This window comes from Rissa tridactyla, chromosome 4, assembly GCF_028500815.1.
Source record: "Rissa tridactyla isolate bRisTri1 chromosome 4, bRisTri1.patW.cur.20221130, whole genome shotgun sequence".
NCBI classification, from domain to species: Eukaryota; Metazoa; Chordata; class Aves; order Charadriiformes; family Laridae; genus Rissa; species Rissa tridactyla.
Genome location: NC_071469.1, coordinates 19,377,257 through 19,401,522, shown reverse-complemented (window position 1 = coordinate 19,401,522; position 24,266 = coordinate 19,377,257). Strand labels below are relative to the sequence as shown.

At 37.7% G+C, this 24,266-nt stretch overlaps 1 protein-coding gene across 1 annotated transcript in view; it reads left to right on the top strand.

Moving 5' to 3' along the window:
• Window positions 1-3,558: 3,558 nt before the first annotated feature.
• The window catches only part of LOC128908196 (mucin-5B-like), a 45,815-nt gene continuing 25,107 nt past the window's right edge, over window positions 3,559-24,266 (top strand). Inside the window, exons 1-13 of the mRNA XM_054197880.1 lie at window positions 3,559-3,661; window positions 15,540-15,605; window positions 16,015-16,276; window positions 16,676-16,790; window positions 17,419-17,509; window positions 18,319-18,428; window positions 18,645-18,861; window positions 19,804-19,929; window positions 20,395-20,512; window positions 21,315-21,453; window positions 22,505-22,615; window positions 23,157-23,226; window positions 24,052-24,189. Coding sequence (XP_054053855.1) covers window positions 3,559-3,661; window positions 15,540-15,605; window positions 16,015-16,276; window positions 16,676-16,790; window positions 17,419-17,509; window positions 18,319-18,428; window positions 18,645-18,861; window positions 19,804-19,929; window positions 20,395-20,512; window positions 21,315-21,453; window positions 22,505-22,615; window positions 23,157-23,226; window positions 24,052-24,189 — 1,666 coding nt within the window. The remainder of the gene's footprint in view (window positions 3,662-15,539; window positions 15,606-16,014; window positions 16,277-16,675; window positions 16,791-17,418; window positions 17,510-18,318; window positions 18,429-18,644; window positions 18,862-19,803; window positions 19,930-20,394; window positions 20,513-21,314; window positions 21,454-22,504; window positions 22,616-23,156; window positions 23,227-24,051; window positions 24,190-24,266) is intronic.

The window sequence follows — 24,266 nt, the reverse complement described above, 5'->3', positions numbered from 1 at the left end:
CTTTTTGAGCAAATATTAGCTAGAATAGTGACTAATTAGTAGGTACACCCAAAAGAACAACCTTTGTATTCTATTCTGTTCTCTTCTCCTTGGTTTCAAAATATAACATACCAAACATTTTGCTGCATTCAGAACTTTTATAGGGTTTTGATCCACAAATATCCTGACAAATAATTCTAGAGCCAGATGTCATCTTGGGTACAGCTAATGTCTCTGACGTACAAAATGAGATCATTCAATTCTTTCATGAGTGATCAAACTGGAAATTCTTTCCCAGAGTCCTACTTGTCTTTGATTTTGATATACAGGATGTTGCTTCTGCTAGGACCAAAGTAGCACAAAATGGAAAAACCCACTGGGTTGTCCAGGGTGTATATACAGCACGTGCTCTGGTTGAGACCACCTTAGCTTGCACAATTAAGGTGTGTCAGATGTTAATGCAACAACATGTGTTATTATATACCAGAGTCCCAAAAGGTTCCCTCACTGTTGACATGATTATGTTCAAACTGAATACAATGGGAAAACTCTTTATCAACTTGAAAGGGTGCAGAAAATAAGTCAATTATCTCTCAAATGTAAAAAATGTGCCTAGAAAATCCTTGAGTTGGCCAAGTTTGTTGCTTGAAACTTTATGCGTTACTTTGAAATTGTCATTTGAAATTATCATTTGAAATGTCAGAGAACCACTGTGCCAAACTCAGGGCTGCTGTGATACTGACCTGTGAACCACAAAGGATAGACATAAGGCATTGCATATGCCTCCCTGTATGGAAAGGCATGACATAGCAGATGTTTGGCTTTATCTGAGCATCACTCAATACAGTCAAAGCAGGAGATGAAACAATGCTTCCACGAGTGGAACAAAAGAGGACTAGTTGCTTTGCTCAGATTAGGACAACCTGAAAGATACTTTAATTTGCCCCTAGTGCCAAGATATAACAAAATCATTGCAGGTGGAAGAGCCCATTTCTACCCTCTGGGAAAAAGGGTTAGCATTTTTAATTAGGAATTTTCAATAATTAGGATTTTTTACTCCAGTAGCAATTAGTATCAAGTTCCTGTCATACTAGTATGTAAAGATGTAATGAGAAAATCTCTATTCTGCTTTTTTCATTATGATAGGAAATGTCAAGCACTTCTATATGCAATGCTATTTAATAAGCTACTTTGATATTTACTTATGACTTAGATGCTATCAAAAGAATGGAGTTAACAGGTTTGAGGAGCTACTGGAGAATTGTTGTTATCAGAGCTGGAAGATACGTCTTTATGGAAAAAACCTGTATTTCTGCTTCTCCAATTCCTTTCCTGATATTTCCTCTTCTTTTATATCCATATTATACCACTCTCCACTCTCCCTTTACAGAAGGCCAAGACATGCTTCTGCAGCCAGAAACAGTGACTGAGAGGCTGCTTCAGACAGCAGACAGCAAGCATATGTCCAAGAATCTTATTTCCATGAAGGGTCAGAAAGCATGAGATGCTTTTGTGTTGGAGGGGTTTATGAAACAAGGTGAGTACTGGAGTACAAGCAGTGGTGTTGCAGGCAGCACAGGCTGAGTTTAAAAGGAAGTTGGAAGACCAGTTGGTGGGACATTTAGGTGAGTACAAACAGCTTAGAGTTGCAGAAGAGGCTGTTTGCTGTCTGTGTGTAACAGTGGGATTGAAGAGTTAGGCACAGAAGTGTGGGCTGCTGTAGAGTACGCAGCTGAGGTGCATGGAAATGCGTTAGCAAAGGAAAAAAGAGAGTAGTGGAGAAAATTCACAGCAGTGTGTGGCCCTTCACACCATTGCCTGCTGTTTTCTTACAGAGAACTAACATGCTCAGCAATGAGATGACACCAAGATTTTTGTTCCCAGGGGCTGGTTTTCATATTAAAAGTCTACCCTTCCTACGTAGAATCCAAACAGTTCATACCTACGTGCAGTGACACAAGTTTCATAAAGAGCCTGTGATGGGCAGGCAGTTGAATGATGACCTTCAGGATCTCAGACCACCTCATCAGCATTGTATAACCTCCTGTCTTCACTAAGCCACTTTAATACCATGCTATCTGCATTTAATTTGACTCTTAAACTTCTTATCTGAAGGCAGGGTACCTGAGTACCTTTGGCTATGACATACAAGAACACAAATGAGATCAGAATTTTGCTCACTGTGTTCAGAAAGCTGCAAGAACAGTTTTTGCTGCTCTTTGCAGTGTTTCTACAGATCAGTCAGAACCATTATTGAACGTGGTCCTAAAATACAGTTGAGTTTGGATGAAATAAAATTGCAGAAGTTGTGGAGACTCCCTTCTTCTTTACAGATGTATGCCACAGGAAGAAGAAGAAATGAAGCCTGATTCATTTCAAATTCTCTTTGGGAATTTGCAACTAGAAGTGAAGAAACAAGTCCCCTTACAGCTATCAAGATCATCTCCTTCAGCAGTTGCAGTATATTCATTACGGTAAACTAGCAGAGCAGCATGCATATATGTGCATACACCAAAATGTTATGATGTGCAAATAATAAATAAAATGGGTGATTTGCAGCCTCTACCAGAGCAAAGCCCGATTGCATGAGATCCGTCAACATTCTGCTTTGATTAGCCCTTAAATACCATATGTGGAATGGCAATTAATTTAAACTAAGTCTGAGTTGCTTTGCATGATCTGTTGGTAAGGAACAATGCTTAAAATTAAAACACACTTTAGCAGTAAAAGAATAACAGTAATTAATACAGCTCTTTTACTCTGAAACCTTTTGCTGCAACCAGAAGCAGTCAAACAGTGCAGCTGGAGAAATATCAAGATTCTTACTATGAATTGTGTCCTATCCATGTTCATACTCTGACATAAGGAGAAATACCCAGCTTTTGTTTCTTAAGTAATTTAAATGCATTGCAAGTGGTTTGAAACTCAGTTCAGCTGCTTTACCTACCCCAGCAGTGTCAGGCAGCACTTGCCTGCCTGTCCCATAATTCTTGCTTGGTCTTAAAAGATGATGCTGCAGTCTGTGGAAAGCAGAAGCTTGCTTACCCCTATTCCTGCCTAGATTCTTTGTCTGATTAGACCGGGTGAAGAGAAATAACACCAAATTCACATCCATTCTTTGCCTCTCTAATTCTGTTTGCTGGCTGCAGAACATACTCCAAGAGCAGGTACTGTACTACTCACCACCAGGCTGGACTGTGTTTTGAATGTCTAGTCCTTACTAGTGTTTTGACAGATAACATATGAAGAGCATTGTAACAGGGTAATATAGCCACAGCTACATGGCTGACAGCCCCTCTCCTCCATGGATATGGCAGTGATGTCTTACGTACAGGACAATACCTAGGGATTCAGGAAATCCTACTTTTAGGAAGCATTTGACGAAAGATGACTATATATAGAAAAAGGAATTGAACTAGAACACTAATTCCCTATCCCTGAGCAGACAGAAGTGCATTTAACAACCTCATGGGTATTTTTAAATATTAAAGAGGAGCTCTGAAATTGAAATAGGAATAAATAAGGAGAAGAAAGACTGAAACAGAATTAGTAGAAAGAGGAAGTGGCTTACAGGTGCTCATGCAGCATCTAGATGTGCTACAAGAAGAGAAGGAGGGTTTCTATGAAGTCCTAGAAGCTCCCTTCAAAAAATTTCAAGACACAAATATGTTATCTATAAAAGGTATGTTTTCTGTTCATGTACCCAAGAATTTGGAGAAACAACAGATCATAATCCACAAGAAAGGACTGATTCCTGTAATTGTCAAAACTTTAGAAAATAATTAAATTCATGATGGATAATCTTGCACAAAAAGGCAAAATTTTGGAGCCAAGTCATTCACTGACCTGGTTCACTGTGGGGGTCATAAGACTACCAAGGTTGGAGCAAGGGAGAAAGTGGATGAGTGTAGCCAGTTCAGGGGAAAAGGAGATAGCAGCAGCTCCGCTTTCGGTGGCTTTGAACTTCTTGGGAACCACATCTTAACTATTGGGGTAGAAAAGAATGTCACAGAGGAGAGCAGCAGAAGAAACCCTGTGGTCATCTGCACTGACCATTTGCATCAGCCATCCCCAAAGAGGTGGTTTCTGCTGCACACTTGGTGTACCACGAAAAAGCTATCTTTGTTGAGCTTTTACTGTGCTATTCCAGAAGTTAGTCTGCATAAGACTTTTCTCAACCTGTAGATTTGTCTCGTGCTCTCTATTGGTGAAAACTCTCTCTAACCTCAGTCAGCACTGCAGACAGGAGTTAAATGGAGAGCCTGGTCCCCACATACAGTCTTCAGACTGAATTTAAAGTTACCTACCAATATGGGCATAAACTTAGTCTGTCAAGCGTTGAGGATACGTGCAGCACTAATGAGCATACTTGTCTGAACAGTCTTATGTGGAACAGGTGCAGAAATGATTCAAGTATCACTAAGAAAGTGTCACAGTACAAGGAAAAATACACGAAAATGGGTTCAACAGCAGATTTGAAGTAGGCAAGGAAATGCAAATGAAAGCTTGAGTACTTTGGAAAAAAAGAATAATTAAAATGAGGAGCTCTGTGCAATTACTGGGGCGAGAGAAAAAATTATGCCAAGCTTGTGGAGAAGAAAAACAATGGAAAAAAGGAACTGTATCTAAGTCTCCCACCAAGGATTCAAAATGCCAGATTTGGCTCATATATGTTATTAATATCCCACAGAAAAGCAATTTATGAACTGAAAAGAAAATGTACAGGCAAGGCAAAAACACAATAACATTTAGGACAGTGAATGCCAAACAGATAACAAAGCATCACTGATGATATTAGTCAGAAGGGCATACTCAGCACTATGCAGAAGAGGAAAACAAAACTGAAATCCAGCCAGGCAAACCAAATGAGAGCTATAAACACCATCCTAACACTATGAGAACCAAACAAATACTGAAGGTGAAAAATCTACTGTCTGAGTTTTCAGATAGCATGTACAATGGAAAAGTTATTCATTCAGCTGAATTAAGTGCATGATGAACCTAAGGACATTAAACCTTGTAAAAATGAATCACCACGTACATATATACAATTTCCCAACTTAAAAAAAAAAAATAGCACCCAACAATCAAAAATACTGAGCTAAGACAAGGTACGACAGCTTTCTGGCAGCAAAGCTAGTATAAGTTTTTACAGATATTTTTAAATGTTGGTAATTAGATTGAAAAATTATTCAGACAGTACAGCTGAGTACTCACATAGTTAAAGCCTAGGAGCAAGAATCACAATGAGAAAGAATGTGTTGAGCTCACCCGGGTTATATACTGACCACGTAGAAGTCAACCAAGCTGTACACTTAAGAAGAGCTATTGCATTTGAAAACCTCAACACAAACGACCACATTTCATTAATTCAATTTGAAATGCACAGAAGCCATTGTTGCCAAGGTATTAGACATGAGTTCCATCTATTTTTCTTGCATCTTTCACTCCCCTTAGTTAAGGTGAGCAGAGCAAGAGCTCTTCCTTGCCTGTCAACAGTTCAAGACACCAATTACATGCTCCTCTTCCAAATCCTTTAAAACAGGGCCAACAGCACAACTGTGCACTTAAGGTGTCACTCTGTAATTACGGAACTGTGGCTAATGTCACTGACAAATGAGGCAAGTTATTTAATTTCTTCTAACCTTCACTACTCTTAGCTCTCACTTGTTTTCCGTTTAGATGATCTAATCTCCACAGCCAGAGTTTTCTTCCACATTCCATAGTACCTTGCATAATCAGATCTAAAGTTACTGTAGCAAACTAAAAAGTGATAACAACTATATACAGCACAGAGCTCATCTGCCGTTCACTACAAGAGCTTAACACCCTCTCCATATGCTTTTTACTGTGAGGCTCTGTGCAGCATTGTTTTCTATGGAGAAACCTCTCTGAGATTTCTGAAGTGGTGTGACATGTTATTCTAAACAGAAAACAGACTGCATCATCTATTCTTAGAACCAGGGGAAGGAGCCTATGCCCACAGTGTGTCCACCATTTTCTTTCACAGTGGCAGTGCACATCTTTATCAGGGGTAAGTTAACAGGCCATTGAAAAAAGGGTGGAGAGTGAGTGTGAATCCATGGGTAGGGCTGGAAGGCAAAACCCTGGTGAGTCACCTGTAGACTGATGGAAGGAAAGAGCAGTTGAGGCTATCAGAGAAAGGTGAGAAAAGCATGAACATAACAAGCCAAGGAGAGCAACTAAACCTCTACAGAGCTAGGTGGACAGGGTGTGCCGGATCCTCTGCTTAAGTTAATGCCAACTTGGTTTACGTTGATTGCAGACCGTCATTACTTTACGTTACTTTCCACACCACAATAAATATTCTCTTCTCTGACCAATCCAACTATTCATTCATTTTCCCAGTTCACATGGCAAGCAAGGACTTCACAGATCTGAAGCACAATGCAGCTTTACCTGAGTCCCAACTATCTCTGGTTTATCATGCTTGTGAGGAGGTAGAGCTTCCCAACACTAGTGAGGTTGTAATTTGGACACAGAAGGCAGACGAATTTTGGATTCATTAATAGCCTTAATACTACCACTTCCAAACTTCTGAATGCTTGCCTTTGCCACCCTCATATTATATGATCTCCTTGTTGTAATTATAGTATTCATAGTATATACGATATCCACATTTTACCTGGCATTTGAAATTTTACATTAAATTGGTATAATAAATGTCTCAAATTTTGTCCCTACTTCTATGCAAGAAACCAAGAAGAAAAGGTAAAATTGGAGAGATTATAGCCATTGTCAGAATTACGGGTCAAAAAACACATATACTGGATTTACTGTTAGAAGAGCCACTTTTAGTGACTAATCCATTGGTATAGATTTTTGATACAAGATCAAAATAAGAGTCAGAAGAATATTTGTCAGCCAGATCCTTGGCTGTTGTAATTAATTTCCAATAACCTCCTATAAAATAAGCTGGTCTATATGAACTCTACAGATCTATCCTAAATTAGTTTCCGTGTTATTTGACACTGAGATGTGAAGATAAGCTGCTGGGTTTCACACAGCATTGAAACTGAGAAAAACGGACAAAAATTCAGGAGAGAAACAAAGATGCTTTCAACACCTCCTTGAACATTCCCTCCTGTAAATAAAAGTGCTTTGTTTTAGTGCCAAGCAATACCAAAACTGTGGACCCTTTGTGGATTCCTTGGTGTACATTAACAATACAGACAACTGCTTAAGTTTCTGTTATTAAAATACTTCAAAACTTGTTTCTGGGGTTTCTTTCCCCTCATAAAACTGAAGAGAGCTTGCTCCTTTCTACCTATGTAGGTAAACTCTTTTCGCTTTACCATCTGGGAAACTCAAAAGTCCTCCAACTACTTTTTTTTGATCTACAAGGACCACTTGGAGCAACCACCAATCTGACCAATGAATGTGTTTACTTAAACCCTTCTGGGTTTTGTGATACTCTCATCTACAGATATGATTCTCACAGCCATCATTAAAAACTCATAGCCTGAAAACTTTCAAAATTTCATAAGCCACCTAACACAGTGACCTGGATTTCTTCTGTACCTGTTTTGTTATTACCAGTTTCACCCACTCCTTGTGGTGGAAAGGAAGGAAGAGAAAGAGCCTGTTTGGTTGGATAAGCTGCACACTGGAACCTCATTTGAATGTCACTACGCCCTGAGATCCAAAATTTCAGTCTGAGCCATAGCAATCATAACAACTCCAGAATATGTAAAGTTTTGAGAAAAAAAGTATCTGAGCAACATCTTTTGAAGAACACCTTCAAATACAACTGGGACAACCCCATCTCTGGAAGTGTTCCAAGACCAGGTTGGATAGGGCTTTGAGCAACCTAGTCTCGTGGAAAGTGTCCCTGCCCATGGCAGGGGCGTTGGAACTATATAATCTGTAATATCCCTTCCATCCCAAACCATTCTACGATTCACAACAGCTATATAATACTGTGCACTGGTAAATGCTTAGTGAAGTAGCATATTCAAGTTTGACATGCATTGTTCTAGTCACAAAGAGTTATAATGAGTGAAAAACTAAAAACTGTCTTAGAAGAAGAAAAAAGTGTTTGATGTTAGCACTCTGCTTAGCAACAACTCCAGTAAAAGAGACAGGGCAAAGAAAAAAAAGCCTCAACCCCACTGACACATCTAGTCATCCTAGGTACAGACACCCTCCTCACCTTCACCAGATGAGTACCAAAACCACTAATTGCCCTCTCAGAAAACTCCTCCCTTTATCAGTAGTCCCTTGCTCTAGTATACCCAATAGGAAACAAGAAACTCTCTCCAAATACTTTAAAGAAACACAAGAAGATCCTGCTATTCTGTTATTCCCCTCTTGCAGAGGAGGTTGTAACTGAGAATGGTAGCAAGCTCTTCTACTTTTGACCATCATATTTAGCCCATTTCTAAAGGTATATGCACATCAGTTGTTGAAAGCCCAGTTTGTTGGGTGGCTTATTTAATTGCTTAGGTGAGACTAGTGTGTATTTATTTAATGCAGTTAACTGGTCACGTAAACAAGATAGCATTTGCCTTCTTTATGTACAGATGAATTTATATTCATTATGAGTACTGGCACAGAATAAAACAATATTCTATGAGCAGGAAATCCAGTCTTTTCTTTTTTCCTGGTCTGCTGAAGCATGAAGGTAGAGATCTAGGGTGTGTAAACAGTTTACTACTGATTATGAAGATGTAACTTCATTAAACATCCTGGATATTTTGACAGGGAACATGTTTCATACTGTAGCAGGTCAATACGTTGACTTAAGTATCCCAACCTTGCTGTAGTAAGTTACCACTGATTTCAGTCCAAAAATCAAATCCAGATAACACTTCATAAAGGAACTCTTCGTTTCTTTATTTTATAATACTAAATGAGTGAGGATCTAATATATTTGGTGCTAAACAAAAGTGGAAATAAAGGCTGAACTGAAATAAATTGGGAAAAAAAGGACACAATTCAATTCAGCAACACCTAAATGGAATATTGCATTATACTCTCCTATTCTTTTATGGAAATATTTTTATATTTATAATAGCAGGGTAGGATTTTGATAAGAACGCAAGGGAATTATGCATCCAGCTGCCATCATAATTTACAATTAGGACACCTTCCTGACTTTGTCTCCTTCCCCTGCTTCAGCAGAAATGACAATCAGTATAGACTGCTGAACTGAAACTTACCAGACATGCAGAAGATAATACTGTCCCATTTTATGCAAAGAAAGTCCTTTCTGCACCTCTATACATCCTAGTATGGATATTTGTTTGTTTGTTTGTTCCTTCTCCTGTGGCTCCCCAGCCCCAAGTATATCTTCCAGGTGCCTCTTGCTAAACCCCCCACTGAGCAGCAGCTCTCATTCCATTTCTTACGATGAAGATTTTTGGATCCATCAGCTACCTTCGTTCTTGTAAACTGGCAGGATGCTGAAGATGTAGATGAACTGAAGACAAGTACCATGGACCAAGTGCCGGACTGTGCATCATTTTTGCCAAACCTAGCAGTTTTAAAACAATGGCTCACTGACTTTGAACATATTTGTCGATCTTTTACCATATTAAAGTGAGGTCTATTGACATTGGAAAAAGACAGAAATCTGCCCAGAGCAACTCATCCTACCTATCTCTGATGCCAAGCTAAAAAAGAAAGATAAAGTGATGTGAAGTAGGAATACTGTCTGTGTTTATTGTTGTGTACATTCATTCCTGCTTTTAAAATGGAAAAAAAGTACAACAAACATTTACTAGCAAGCCTTATAGGCCTGATTCATTGCCTGTTTCTCTAATTTGTAGTCCATATAACTCCATGGATGTGAATGGAATTACGCAGGAATGATACAAAACACTATGATCGTGGTTGCAGGCCATAATCAATCTAAAATTTTTTTTCTCCTACAAAGCTTGTGTAGGGCTCACTGTCTGAAATAATTTCTGGTATTTTCTATGAGAAGCCAAAATCAGATTATGCAGAGAATGAAGAAGTAGATTTCAAGGTTTAAGCCCTTCTCTAATAAATGTAGGATACAGTCTAGGTGAAGCTGGCTTGATGTTCCTCAGATAGGTGCCTAATGCTTGTCAGTGCCACACAGAAGGGTTTCCATGGCATACGCTCACTGTGACCATGTGATAGTGCAGGACCCTTCAAGGTTATCAGTCCGTTCTTTTTACAAGAAGGTTAGCTGCACAGAAGGACTTCCTAATGCTGGGTCCCCACATATGAAATGTTCCACACCTCCTCAGACTTCAGAAATTAGTGGGGTTTTTTGTCAAGGAGCTGCCAGGCATCAGTTACAGTATTGAAAAACTTAGAATAGGTACTTGCATGCCATCTGCATAACTGTAAAGCAATACCAAATTAAATTTGTTCCAGGACTTGTTATTTGTGGAGGAGGAGCTGTGTTTTATTTACAATCATGTAATATTTCTTTAATAGACTGAACCTTAACAAAATGTACGTACGTATATGTATATACTCCTCCCAAAATGCAAATACCATTGGCTAGTTTCTGAGGAAGGAAGACCATCTTCTGTTTACCTGTTCATTTGCTAAAATCCCCTAAACCGCACCTTTCTAGACTCTCTGAATCAATCTGGGACTGAAGCCAAAGTTACCTGCTATATAAGACTGACAGAGCACAGGTGAACTAGTCCTCCTGACCAACTTTAGACCCAACATCCTTGTGCCAGACTCCACTCAAGATGGGGTTTGGCAGGGGGATACGGGTACCAGAATGGGCTTTCCTATTAGCAGTTTGCTGTATCCATCAGATAGGTAAGAAGTTCTCTTTTTCTTTGGGAAAAGAAAAGATACTCTGTTTAGATCTAGTAGCATATTTTAAACAGCTATACTCATTTTATTGTTTCACTTAACAGATGGTTGCATTTAAATGAGATGTCTTTATTTTTTTTTTTCCAATTTTCATTAAATATTTAATATCTGTCTATTGACTGGACTGATTTAATTTAATATTGCCTCAAACTACTACATAGAACTACATTTAGAAGGTAGCCTTGAAGATCAAATCAAAAATCATGTCTTAAAATGACAGTTTTTCAGTATCACTTATGCCTTACAGAAGCATTTTATTCCTGTTGCATTTTGTATTACAATTGATTATGAACATTATGGTTTTTATGAGATTTAAAACACTACATTTCCCAGTTGCCAGATCAGACCTCTGGTCAATCTTTTCCAGTATCTCGTCACCTACCAGGGGCTAATACCAGATTCCTCAAGATTTCTTGTAACTTCTTTTGCAAAAGAGACTAGAAGGGAATATTCATGTGGCAATAATTTTCAGTAACTAAGTGCGCATTGATGATACCCTATGTAAAATATTTCTATAAACTACTCATACTGAGTGTGAACAAGACTGGGAGATTTATCTAACATGCAGTCCATCGTTTCGTATGTGTTTTTCTTCTTCTGTCAATATTGTACCCATCAGGGCTGGTCTTGGCAGTTTTTATTAATACGAGTAACCATATTAAGTCAATGGGACCACTTAAATTGAAATTACTTGCATGACCACAAGCTTGCTAAGTCAGTCCCATTCATGTACAGAAATTGCTGCCCTGCTGGCTAACATTTTTAAATCTTCAGATTACCTATGTAAATTTATCTTACATGTAATTTTCAAAGTGCTGAAAAGCACACATATAATTTTAAGCTACTTTATAGTTTGTGAAATAAACACTAAAATACTTGCAAGTTGATTTAAGAACAAAATACAACAATCACTTAGAGTGTAGGCTTACGTTTAGAGTTACACAATGTCAGTCGAAAGCATCTTCAGATATTCATTGAACAAGAAAGTTATTTGTACTGTGCAAGGCTAATCTGATAAATTGCTTTGCAAAATTAGTAGTGGTTAGACAGTGTCCAGCAAACTTCTCTTTATTCAAATCACACTCTGTGGGAAATATTTTCAGATGTCCTAAGTAACTAAAGAATATTGGCCCAATCCCATGCCATCTCCACAAATATAAAGTCTGACTTTATATTTTGGGTCAAATAATAACTTTTATAAATTTATTGTAATGATAATTGCGTATGTGGATTGGCAGCTGGATATAGACTTAGCAAGGTGCCTCCAGAAATATTATTAATAATTAGGTCAGTTCCCAAATTACGAAATAGTAAATTATCTTGACCATTCTTACAACCGAGGGAGACACTTATTTTTATAATGGTCAACGGTGTGGCATTGTGCAATTGCTAAATAAACCAATGCAGCTAGAATTTCCTTGGGAATGATATATTTGCTAAGTAAACAAAAGCCCCTGCTGTTTCCTTGAGAAAAATTAACAGACCAAAATACATGCATATACTATTTTGCTCTGTTACAAAGGTTCTCATGCTAGAATAAACATTCTATGATTCTGTGCATGCTGGGATTCATATAGATGTGTTGGGTTAGAGCAATAAGACTTACAGAGGCATTTGTCTCACATGATCAGTATCAGTTTTTCTCACCTGATCAGTATCAGTTATAATCATAAGAATGCATTTACCTAATGATGTTATCTGTGATTCTGAAAGACTACCAGGAAATGGAAAATAGTTAAACTCTGTCCTAAGTTCCTTCTTTGTACATCCCTAGTGGTCACACATAAAGTTAAATGAGAAAGAAGTAAAAGCTGCAGACTGCAGCAACTTCTAGATGTGGTGAGGCTGCCCAGAACCTTTTCGTCCAAAGCAGGAGTCTCTTGGGGACATCTTTGGGAATAGGGGCTTGAATCCCTTCAGACAGGTGTCCTTCAGCTCTGGGATCAAGTACTTAATCTGCTTACATTGTAGGCACAGCAGGAAGTTACATTAGAAAAATAATAAAATAAAAAAGGTGCTCCTGATCTGGTTATTTTTAAGACAAAGGTAGTTGTCCAGCTTTCATGGAGGTATCTGGGCTGAGGGTCTTAAGTGGAGGAAATGCTCAGCAAGGAGTGTAAGCACCAAAGGGGACTGCGGTTTATGGCACACCTCTGACTTCACTATTTCCCCCTCTCCCACCAGTGTGGCTCCCTCTTCAGTGAGATGGGTGTTATGGATCCAGTTCTGACTCAGTGAACTCTTCCCACCTAATGTATAAGGACAAAGGGGTTTTAACTTAGGACTAAATTACCCAGGCAGTTCCTCTTTGACTGAGAAATTCTCCAGACACCTGGAGTGCTCATTCACATAAACCTGATCAGGATTCAGATATTAGTAATTTCATCACATAAGTCCTTTGAGGATTTAGACTTGGCTGGTTATAGGTACATGCTAGTCAACAAGTTCCAAGCATGGTTACCACATGCTGACAGGATTCAGTCCTTCACAAAATATATTTGTAGCCATTTTTCTTTTACAGGAAAGGCCTACCATATTTACGTATAAAAGACAAGAGCTTAGAGCACCAACCTATGAGCTCAGGGTCGGTCTTTTTCTAGGCGTGAAAGTGCTCAGGTCAATGTTTGTCATCTCTCGAAAGTCTTTACCAATACTTCCAATGGTATTGCTGGGCCATGTGTGGAAAGGAATTAAAAACTTATGGAGTCATGATAGAGAGAAGGAGAACTCATCTGGAAGACAACTCATGTAGTTGATCCAGTAGCTATTTAACTGGAGGTACAAAAATAATCCTTGAAGTAAGGCAGAAGAATAGGACAGTTTTCATGTAGCCGAGTGCCCTAAAGGTATGGTCATATGCTGATGGCCTATTTTTCCTCCTTTGTCAGTGTCTCACTGATTTCAGCACTGTGTCTCCACTCCAGGTGGGGTAGCAAGAACCCTCGGTTAAATAGACTTCCAGTAGGAGGCTTAAAGTTTTCTACAGAGAAGATGTGAGTTTGAACCATTTCAGAGTGAGAAAAGGGGTAGAACAGGAAACATGGTTCTTTTGGTTACTTCTCCTGGGTTACTGCTCAGGCTACGGCCCTTGTATTATCACTCGGAGGTACCGTCATGTGTCCAGATGTAAAGCAAATCTAGATCCCTGATTGAGGCTTTAAATTTGCTCCAGAAGAAAAGGCCCTGTGCTTAGCCACTAAAGAAACTGACATTACTGGAACAAGCCCTAAGCATCCTGTTTCTCTTAACCAGTTCTTTGCCTTTTCTTATTGTTACCAAGCTACTGCACAGCAATTTTAATAAATGACTTTTACAGTCACAATCTTACATCTTGTGAATTCTTCCTGTAATTGTTTCATACATTAGTGAGACTTAGTGCAGCACTGAAATAAGGGCTGTGATCCAGTCATTAGGATCTCTTGTTTTTTAGGGGAAAACTAAAATCTCTTGTTTTAAGGGAAAAAAAGTAAGCAGATATACATGAAATGTATTTGGTTTTCAAACTCTGTGTATTTGTAATAGAAAGTCTCTTTCTATAATTACGTTTTACCTTTTTTGGGGGCCTGTTTCATTTTTTCTGATGTGATAAAGGACTCTCCCCTTTGTCTTACAGAGATGTATCTGGGTTCTTTGATCCTATCTAAATGCTTTGCTTTAGAAATTCAGATACAGGACATTGTACTTAATATGCTTTTTACGATTTCTTCACAGGAGCCCAGATTAAAATCCAACAGGAATTAGGAATTAACTACACAGGGGTTGTTCAGCAGACTCAAAACAGTATGTTCATTTATTCTGTGTATTTATTTGTATTTATTTGCTACCTCCCTACTAAACAATAAAAATGCCTAAAACGCCTCCTTAGCGTATTGCTGGTAATGTTAAATAAAGATAAATGTGTATTAACAAGCCTCTCTCTATAAAGGAATAGTAATATCTTTATTAGATACCAATTACTAAACACACACAGTATGGTTATATTTGAAGAATAATAGGTAACTAAGAAGACAGATGTGTGTTTGTAGAGGCTTTATGCCTCTATGCGCATGAATACATATATATAAAATCAAAGTGGAATATACATGCATTATGTTTGGTTTCTTACAAACAAGGAAATGAAAGCACTATGTCAAGCTGCAAAGTCAGTGGCTGATGATAGGAAATCAAAATGGTAACCTAACTTCATGGACTTTTGTCATGTAATCATTTGTGATCATCCTGTACAACAGATTTGTGATCATTTCTAAGAATTTTCAGCCCCTTAACAGAAAAATATTAAACAGAGAGCAAGGGGGATAATTAAAGTTTTTATTCCCTCTTTAGAAAGAGGAGGTGTAATGAGATGGCAACTATGCTTTTGTACCAGTAACAGGCTAATTTAATACAGCTTCACCCTTCGTGTTGTTCAATGTGTCTGAAGCACTCCAATATGCAGAGCTGTGAATTTCTGCCTCTCCTAATACAATACAGAGTTTCATAAAAGGGTCAAAACTAAAAGGTAGAAAAATGCAGATCATCACAGTTGAAAGCAACTTCTTATGATTTAACTACCCTGATTTTGAATTTTAGTATGCACTTTTAACCTGATCCATAGCCTCTGTAAAACAAAACAGGTTTAACATTGTTTCATTGGATCCAGCATTACTTACTTTCTAGTCCTTTCTAGGTCAACTTTTGGTGCAAATTTTGGTATTGCTATACTAGTTTTTGTTTTCTTTCTTACTTTTTTCTAGCTTCCGCTACAGTTTCATCTAATGTCAACATCATCCAGCCAATGCTGACAAATCTAGTAATAACACGTAAGTAAAGGAAATTAAATGTATTCAATGTTTTCTAATTTAGGGGATGTAGACAGAGGAATTTAACACAAATAGGGAAAGGCACTGGTAAAGGAAGTCATGGATTATTAAGAGGAGAAAGAGGGTGGTTAAGCAACTAACATTGAACTGTTATCTTAACTGAAATGTGGACAACTAGTAAGAACTCTAGCTGAACATAACTATAACCATTTTTATGGGTATATGAGTAACAGATATGAGTGACAAATAGTACACAGTTTTATAATGGATAGGTGGACAGAAAATAATAAAGGAAGGCAGGCAGGCAAAAACTATTCAATGACAAAATCAAGCCTTGGACAAGTTGATTTTCACCATGTTAAGGCTGGGAATTTTAAGGCATCTTTTTACAGCCAGTTTTAATTCACAGCTTCCAATCCTGCTCACAATGGCCGCGTGTGCAGCACATGGGGCAACTTCCACTTCAAGACGTTTGATGGAGACATATTCTCCTTCCCTGGGCTCTGTAATTATGTTTTTGCATCCCATTGCAACGCTCCCTACGAGGATTTCAACATCCAGATTAGGCGCATGGTGGTGGGAAATGCTCCAACAATCAACCGTATCACCATGAAACTTGAAGGTGTAGCTGCTGAACTAACAAAGGATGTTGTCATGATCAACAGCAATAAGTAAGTTTTTATAACACTTGTTTGGTAACCACAGACCTTTGTTTTTTCAAACTTGCCAAGTACTTTTGTGTATTTGGGGGAAAAACGATGTGTTCTTCAATAAATCTGACAATTTTACCAACATAAATACTGAATAAGTTGCTATTAATTCCTTTCACAGTAAATTAATTCTTCCCTTAAAGATTACCTCAAAAATAAAATTTGGATGAAAAATCCTAACGGTCGGATCCAAATTCAGATCCATATTAGATGGTGTTGGACCATCTTATCTTTTAATCACTTCCCTTTCCACATAACTGTATTATTTTAGAATCCCTACAGATACCACAAGCCATTTTTTTTCTCTTTATCAAACATCTGGATCAGACAATACCCAGCATTCTTTCTGCCTTTTCCCAGAGTTCAACTGCCATACAGCCAATCTGGAATTATGATAGAGAAGAGCAGCATTTATGTGAAAGTTGTCAGCAAAGTGGGTATTGTGTTAATGTGGAATGAAGATGACAGCATCCTGGTAAGAACTGCTCCTGGACCTGTACACACCTTCAGAGACCAGACCTAATCTTTGATTAGGCCAGGTCCTATCTGTTTAGGGGGTTACCGTTGCCTTCCTATCTCATATTGTTGAGCAATTCTTTCTTAACAGAGATAGGTTTGCATCCAGGTAGTCCTAAAGAAAATCACATGGATTTACTTCTAGTGGATAGCAGACGTCTGCTTAAAATAGGGTGAAAAATCACTTTCATTATATTGTTAAAATATTGTCATTGTCATAGGGCCTACTTATCCCTTCAAATATAATTTTCTGGCAGAATTTCACTCTCTTACGACTTTATTTTTGCTTTGGATTTGATTTTCTTTCTGAAAAACGGATAGAGAGAAAGAGGCCGAGAGCAATATAGATATTGCAGTGAAAACTCAAGTCTGCATCGATAGCATCAATAGCTTGGACTCTGCATTGTAAATCAACTCCAAGCCAACTCCTCATTCTATCCCCCATGTTTGAATTAGATTGCTAAATAAAATTACACAGATGTGATGAAAACTATTTACAGGCAGCAGGTGCAGGTGCTTTCAGTGACCTTGAATATATTTTAGAATGTTTATACTAACTTCTGTCAACTTACTGTCCATCATTTTAGCTGGAATTGAATGAGAAATATGCCAATCAGACCTGTGGACTTTGTGGGGACTTCAATGGCTTGCCAATTTACAATGAGTTCTATTCAAACAGTGAGTTTTTTAAATAATAAAAATTGGTTTCTGGAGTCTCCGACATGCTTATTTTTGACTCTTTTAATTCTAACATCATCAGCCTTCCTCTTTCCTATCCTGTTAAATGATTACCCAGAAGACATGATTCACTCTCTATTGAAAAATTTGTATTACAGAGATCGGATAATGTGATTTAATACTTTAGGTATAAATATAGTACTGGTGCTAACAACTGGTTGCACATTTCTTGTATGCCAGGTTTTATTTACCTAATCAGCTAATCCCATAAAAATGAGCCAGATTTTTAGTAATATTATAAATATAGAAATATATTCAATAAAACAAAAGGTAATTGTATTGCCTAGTCAGTACATTTATTGTTTCAGTTCTATCTTAAAATAGGTATACCCACATTTGCCTGCTGAATTGCATAGTCTTTGTAAGATCTTATCTTCATCATTCTTTTTTCCTAAACCTTGTCTCACAGCACTCTCCATTGTCCAAATCCCTGTTTGGATTCTTTTCTCTCTTCCCTGCATGGGCTCAACATAATCTTAAAACAGTTTGTTATTTTTCTGGTAAAAATCTTAGTTTGCATCTAGATGTAATAGGCTGAGAATCATTTTCTAATGTTTACCTTTTCCGGGGTGCTGTGCAACGTAAAGTGAGACAGTGCTTCCTGTGGAATGGATAATCATCAAATTTAAAGACTTAAGCGAACTAGATGGCTTGGCCAGTCTTGAGGAGAATTCTTGAGAGGAGAAGATAACAGGCTGATGCATTGAACTAAAACCCCCAACTTTCATTATTAAAATTTTTTTGTACAGATATTAAGATGACAGCCTTGCAGTTTGGGAATATGCAGAAAATGGATGGCCCAACAGAACACTGTGAAGACTCTACATCTACCCCGACAGCTAATTGCACTGATAATTCTGTAAGGATCTTTTGACTATTCCTTTATTTTTCTTTCAGATTTATCTATACCCTTCTACATATTTAGATGGGTCAACAGGAAAAGCCCTTGGGCAACAGCAACTTAAAGAGGCACATAAGATTCTAACAAAGAATAATTATACAAAGTAACAACACAAAAAAAATTGCTTCTTTCTATTTTCTGGAAGCTGTTTAATTATTTTTTTTTTCTCCTAAGGATGACATATGCCAGAAAACATTGACTAGCTCTGCATTTGCAGAGTGTAATATCCTAGTTGATGTTAGAGAATACATTATGGCTTGCCAAGAAGACTTGTGCCGCTCTGAAGAGTCTAAAAACGCCTCATGTATCTGTGACACCTTTGCTGAATACTCCCGGCAGTGTACTCATGCTGGTGGGAGTCCCCTGAACTGGAGAACCTCAATACTGTGTCGTAAGTATCACTGGAGATAGCCTTGCTTTATGCTCAGTAACTAACAAACTACAAGCTCTCAAATGATGGTGAGGATGCATGAGAAATTACAGGCCATTAAAGATTCTATTCTCCAGAGGGTTCTGATGTACAAGTTCCAGCATGAAGACTTCAGCAAAAGAGCTAAGGGTTTTATTGCAAACTGGATTAAACACTATCAAACGCTTAGATAGATACTCTAATCAAGAGTCAAAGTGTTATTTAGTGAACTGGGACAGTAAAGGCAGTGAAGCAGAAAGGAGGAGAAAGACAGAGGCATGCTCACCTGTATTCTTGTTTCTCTCCTTTTCTCATGGTGGCTACAGCATTTATTCTCAATTATTGACTGATTGGATCTTCACAGGTGTTTGGCTAATTAAGTACTTATTTGTCTCCTGTTGCTTGGTAGTGAGGAGTTTGCACCACCGTAATCTTCATAGAGATTTGCACTGAATTAAACGCATACTATATTATGGGGTGTAGCTGTTAATAGTCATCAGCATTTGCTCCAAAACAAAGCCCCATGATGTACTATTTAACCTTCCAATGGTATCTGAAAAATGCAAATTCCTAAAGCTTTAGGAATTTGAGTCTTATATTTCGCTAGCAATGCAGGCATTCGTGAGAAGGGTTCCTTTGGTAGAAACACAGACCTTGCTGACTTTGTGGGGTCATTACCTTGCTGTCCCCAGAAACCCAGTCATCGAGACAGTTTGGCACCAGATAGTCACAGAAAAAACATCTCAACAGTAAAATATGGATCTAGGGGACTAAATTTGCAAATTTTGAGAGCTGGCAGTGGATCTGCAGTTTAGTATGGCTTTACATCTAGCTGAAAAACTTAAATGAATATAAACATTTTCACCTACAGTGAACTAGAAATACTTTTGACTGAAAAAAATTTCTCCTTCTTTAAAATTTCAGCAAAGAAGTGTCCTTACAACATGGAGTACCAGGAGTGCAGCTCCCCCTGCGCTGACACATGCACCAATCCTGGACGATCTCAGTTTTGTGAAGAACACTGCATGGATGGTTGTTTCTGCCCCCCAGGCAAGTTCTTACCTACTCATATCTCTGATCTCAAAGAACAGCAACAGCTTACCTGTAGGATTCAGGCAGGTTCCATGGGGTATAAGCCTCCTGTATTTGCATTTTTTCACAGCTGCAAGTGACAAGCATTTGTCATGTCTCAGGTGATAAAAGTTATCTGGATGAATTGCCAATGCATGTGCAGTATTCAGAAAGTAGGAAAGCAGAAGAGCAAACAGATCAAGACCAGTCTCTCAACAAGCCACCTGTACTACAATAAGTCCCTCTTTCAAAGCAGGTGGATTTTAAGAATACAAATGTTGAATCCTTCACTGTATAAATTGGCATAGTCCCACTGTCCTCAGCATAGGTATGTCCGTTCACAACAGCTGCAGATCTGCTCTATGTAGGATTTGTAATGAATAAAAATGGTGTATAGGAAATGCCTCTTTAGTTGATCAAGATTTTGTCTTTTTTTGAATCTAGGGACTGTATTTGATGATATCAACAATTCTGGCTGCATTCCCCTTCAGCAGTGCTCCTGCATTTACAATGGCAACACCTACGCTACAGGAGCTTCTTTTGCAGAGCAGTGCCGTTCCTGGTAACCTTTGCGACTTTTCTAACTTACTATTTCCTCTCATATGTTTAATGAGCATAATGGTTTGTTATATGCAATTGCATCATTGGTAATCGATATGTGTATTTAACTGACCGCTACAATTCCAAAACATCCCTAAGGAACATTCTTTGTTTTATTTAGCAACTGCCTTAACTAGCTTTGCACTCTAACTCAAGGTGATCAAAGCAGGGATTAACAATGTTTACGTTTCTCACCAGTCAATTAAAATGCTTCCTCTTTGTTGATTTTGTTCAAACATTTGGACTTCTCTAAGGGGAATGAAGTCGCAGTCGTTTATGTATTTGCAAATATTTATTTTTCCTGTAGAAAGCAAGGGATGACACAATACAACCTTGATTTCACAATTATTAATTCTGTGCTTGTGCACTACCACATTGCCTTAGAAAACAGATATGCTCTGCATCAGGAGTAGACGTGGGGTTAGTGTTATTTCTGTTACTTTCTGATACATTTGCATAAAAAAAATAGAAGTTGATGTTAGCTGCAAAAAACAAGTAATTACTCATCCAGTACCTGTTGTTGGAGAATTCACCTGTTCAAAGAAGGAAAACACTTAAATAAGCAAAGTGAATACATACAAGAGTCATTCCTTTTACATATGTTCACAATGTTTTGGAAAGTCTTAAACCTAGATTTACTGTGTGTCAAACTACAGCTTGAAGGGAAAAACACTAGCAAAATAGTTGAACTTAATGTCACTGTAATTCCTTTTACTCTGGACTACTGTTACTGATTTCCGCTAACTTTATTCTCTCTCTTCCAGTACCTGTAATGGAGGCCAGTGGAGTTGCCAAGACATGTCATGCCCAGGAACATGTTCAGTAGAGGGAGGTTCACATATTACCACATATGATAAAAACCATTACGATTACCATGGAGACTGCACATATGTCCTTTCTAAGGTGGGAATCAGGTATTAATAGGTCATAAAGCTTTATACATTTATAGAAAGAAAAGGTGATCTCAGTCAACGCTTTTGAAACTTACCTCTTTTGGTATACAGATGTTAACTTGCCTCTCAGCCAGATGTTTACTAGAACATATAGTGCCATTCAAATGACAATCGCCAGTTAACTACTAGGATGTCATGCAACAGTACACGGTGTTTACTGGGGAATTTCTAGTTCTGTGATGTAGTAATTGCTGAAGAGCATTGACTTTTTTAAGAACTTGCTTAGTCTACGTTCTTCAGTGTGATTAATCCAGCTTTCTTACAGTTGCATAACTTTTGCCATCTTATTGTATTATATGGTATTGGAATAAATGGTACAAGTCTGAAAAATTACAATAACAGTTCTGAAAAAAATATTCTAAATTCATAAGACTAATATTTTTATTTCATTTCTGTGAAGTTCAAATATAGAAAATCAGTTCAAGTCAACTAATACATTTCATTTAGGTTTTGAACATTTTAAAACAGATTTAAAAATAAGTCAAAAGGAATATAAAAATTAAAAATTAAATTATAATAAAAATATTTAATTACAGCAACATGCAAGTGAGATGTTTTGATCTTTTAGGTGCTTCTTCTGTTTGTTCTTTCCTCTCCTTTTTCCCCATATGTACAATTCAGTAAAAAAAAAAAAAAACAACCAAAACTGTAAGATATTGTTCTCCTGAAATATATTTTATCTGAAATTTTTGTCTATCATTGATACCAGCTACAGAAAAATGAGAGATACAGTAGAAATGAATCAAACAGAAGTGGGCATGAATAGAAACTCCAAATATGGATATCGTCAATAAAATGCAAAACCAGATTCTAATTCTGTCATTGTTCCTAATCATTACAAAAGGCAAAACTGAAACTTAGGCTAAAGAAGGCCTGGGATTTGGGAGGGTCTGGATCTTCTCCAGAAACAGAAATATGTTTTTCAGAGTTGAGAGGAAACTTTACATGGAAAGCTTCTGTTATTGGCCTTTCATGAAATAACTCTTGGCATTTTCTTTCAGCACTGTAATGATGAAATCTTCACCATCCTGGTAGAACTGCGCAAATGTGGCCGAACAGACACTGAGACATGCTTAAAGACAGTGACCCTCAACATGAATAAAGGACAAACTGTAAGAATGTAAAATAAGCATGGGAAATTACTATTAACAATATGGGGAGCAAAGCAGCTAGGCCTTAATCAGTCAGGGAACTGCATTTCTCTCTCAAATGGTCAGCATATGCAATAAGTACATATTTTTAATCAAGTGAAAAGAAATTGATTTTGTTATGAAAATCAGATCAGGCTCAGCCCTAAATTTGGCGTTGTGAAATTTCATTAAGAAAAACATTTTACTCATAAAGCAGAAAAAAGCTATTTTGTCTGCTAATTAGATGGAGAAAACACAAGCTTTTTAGTTTGAAAATACGAGTACAACAGTAAGGGTTGTAATTCATCACAAAGATGTGGCCAAAGAGACCAAGATGATGTAATTCCCTAAGGTGCTGAGAAAGTCTCTTTGAAAATAATTCTTTTGTGTCAGGGAAAATTAGTAAAGTGTACAAAGTGTAAAGAGGGAGGAGGTGAAATTTTAATTAATATCACTGGAGTCATCACCATTATTACTCTTTGGACTATAGTTATCTTTCATACTTGTTTCTCTTCCTTATCAGCTCATCGAGGTCAAACCTGATGGCCATGTGTTTGTGAACTCAATCTACACCCTGCTGCCCTTCTCAGCAGGTATTTTTTTCTTTAACATTCCATGAAAATTAAGCTCAGAACTTCAACTCTGCACCTACGTGTTTTCTTAAACAATGGAAGATAAAAGGATTGTTATTTGTTCAGAACCTGCATGTTCACAGCTTGGTTCTCTTTGGGATATTTCCTGAGTCACACAACTACTTTTGAAGTAGAAGTGGGAAGTTTGTTGTTGTAAAGGAACAGAAGAGAGTACAAAGACAGACAAGAGTTCAAAAAGAAGCAAACAGCATTTACACTCTCTTGATTTGACTACTGCCAGGTTTACTTCCTTCTCACTGCCCAAAGTTGAACATAGAAGATACCTTTTTACCTCTTCTATGTCTTTTTTTTTTTTAACTTACCTCCCCTGTCCTCACACTTCCTCAGAGAGAAATTTGATTTTTGCTTTCTGTCCCAATAACTAATGATTCTATGCGATGTCTCTGACCTCCATATCTGCTTAATGTCCCTCTTCAGCGGATTGAGGGCTCAAATGTATGCTGTACAAGCTTAGAAACAAAACCAAGACTATTCTTTTTAACACTCAGTGCCATACAGTTTTTCCTTCTTATTCTCTTGGAAGGAGTAATCTCTGACTGCTTAATGTTGAGACAGCAAATAAAGTTAACAACTTGGTAGCTACAAGCAAATTCTGAACTGTAAATTTTGATTTATATTTCTGATCCATTTTCATAAATATTGGCTTTATTTCACCTCACAATTTGCAACAATTACAATAGAAATTCAAGAAGAATAGTATGATGATGCACTGTTTACAGCATTCAACCTCATTCAGAAAGTGATTACTCTGTTTTTCATCTGCAGCTAATGCCACCGTGTTCAGACCTTCATCATTTTTCATCATCGTGCAGACAAAATTTGGTGTCCACCTTGAAATCCAAATCACACCCATCATGCAAGTATATGTGCGGCTGGATCCTATTTTCAAAGGCCAGACCTGTGGTAAGTGAATAAATATAAGAACATCTTGCTTAATGTCTTTTGTCTAGTATGAGCAGTGTAAACGTTTTACCGCTTTT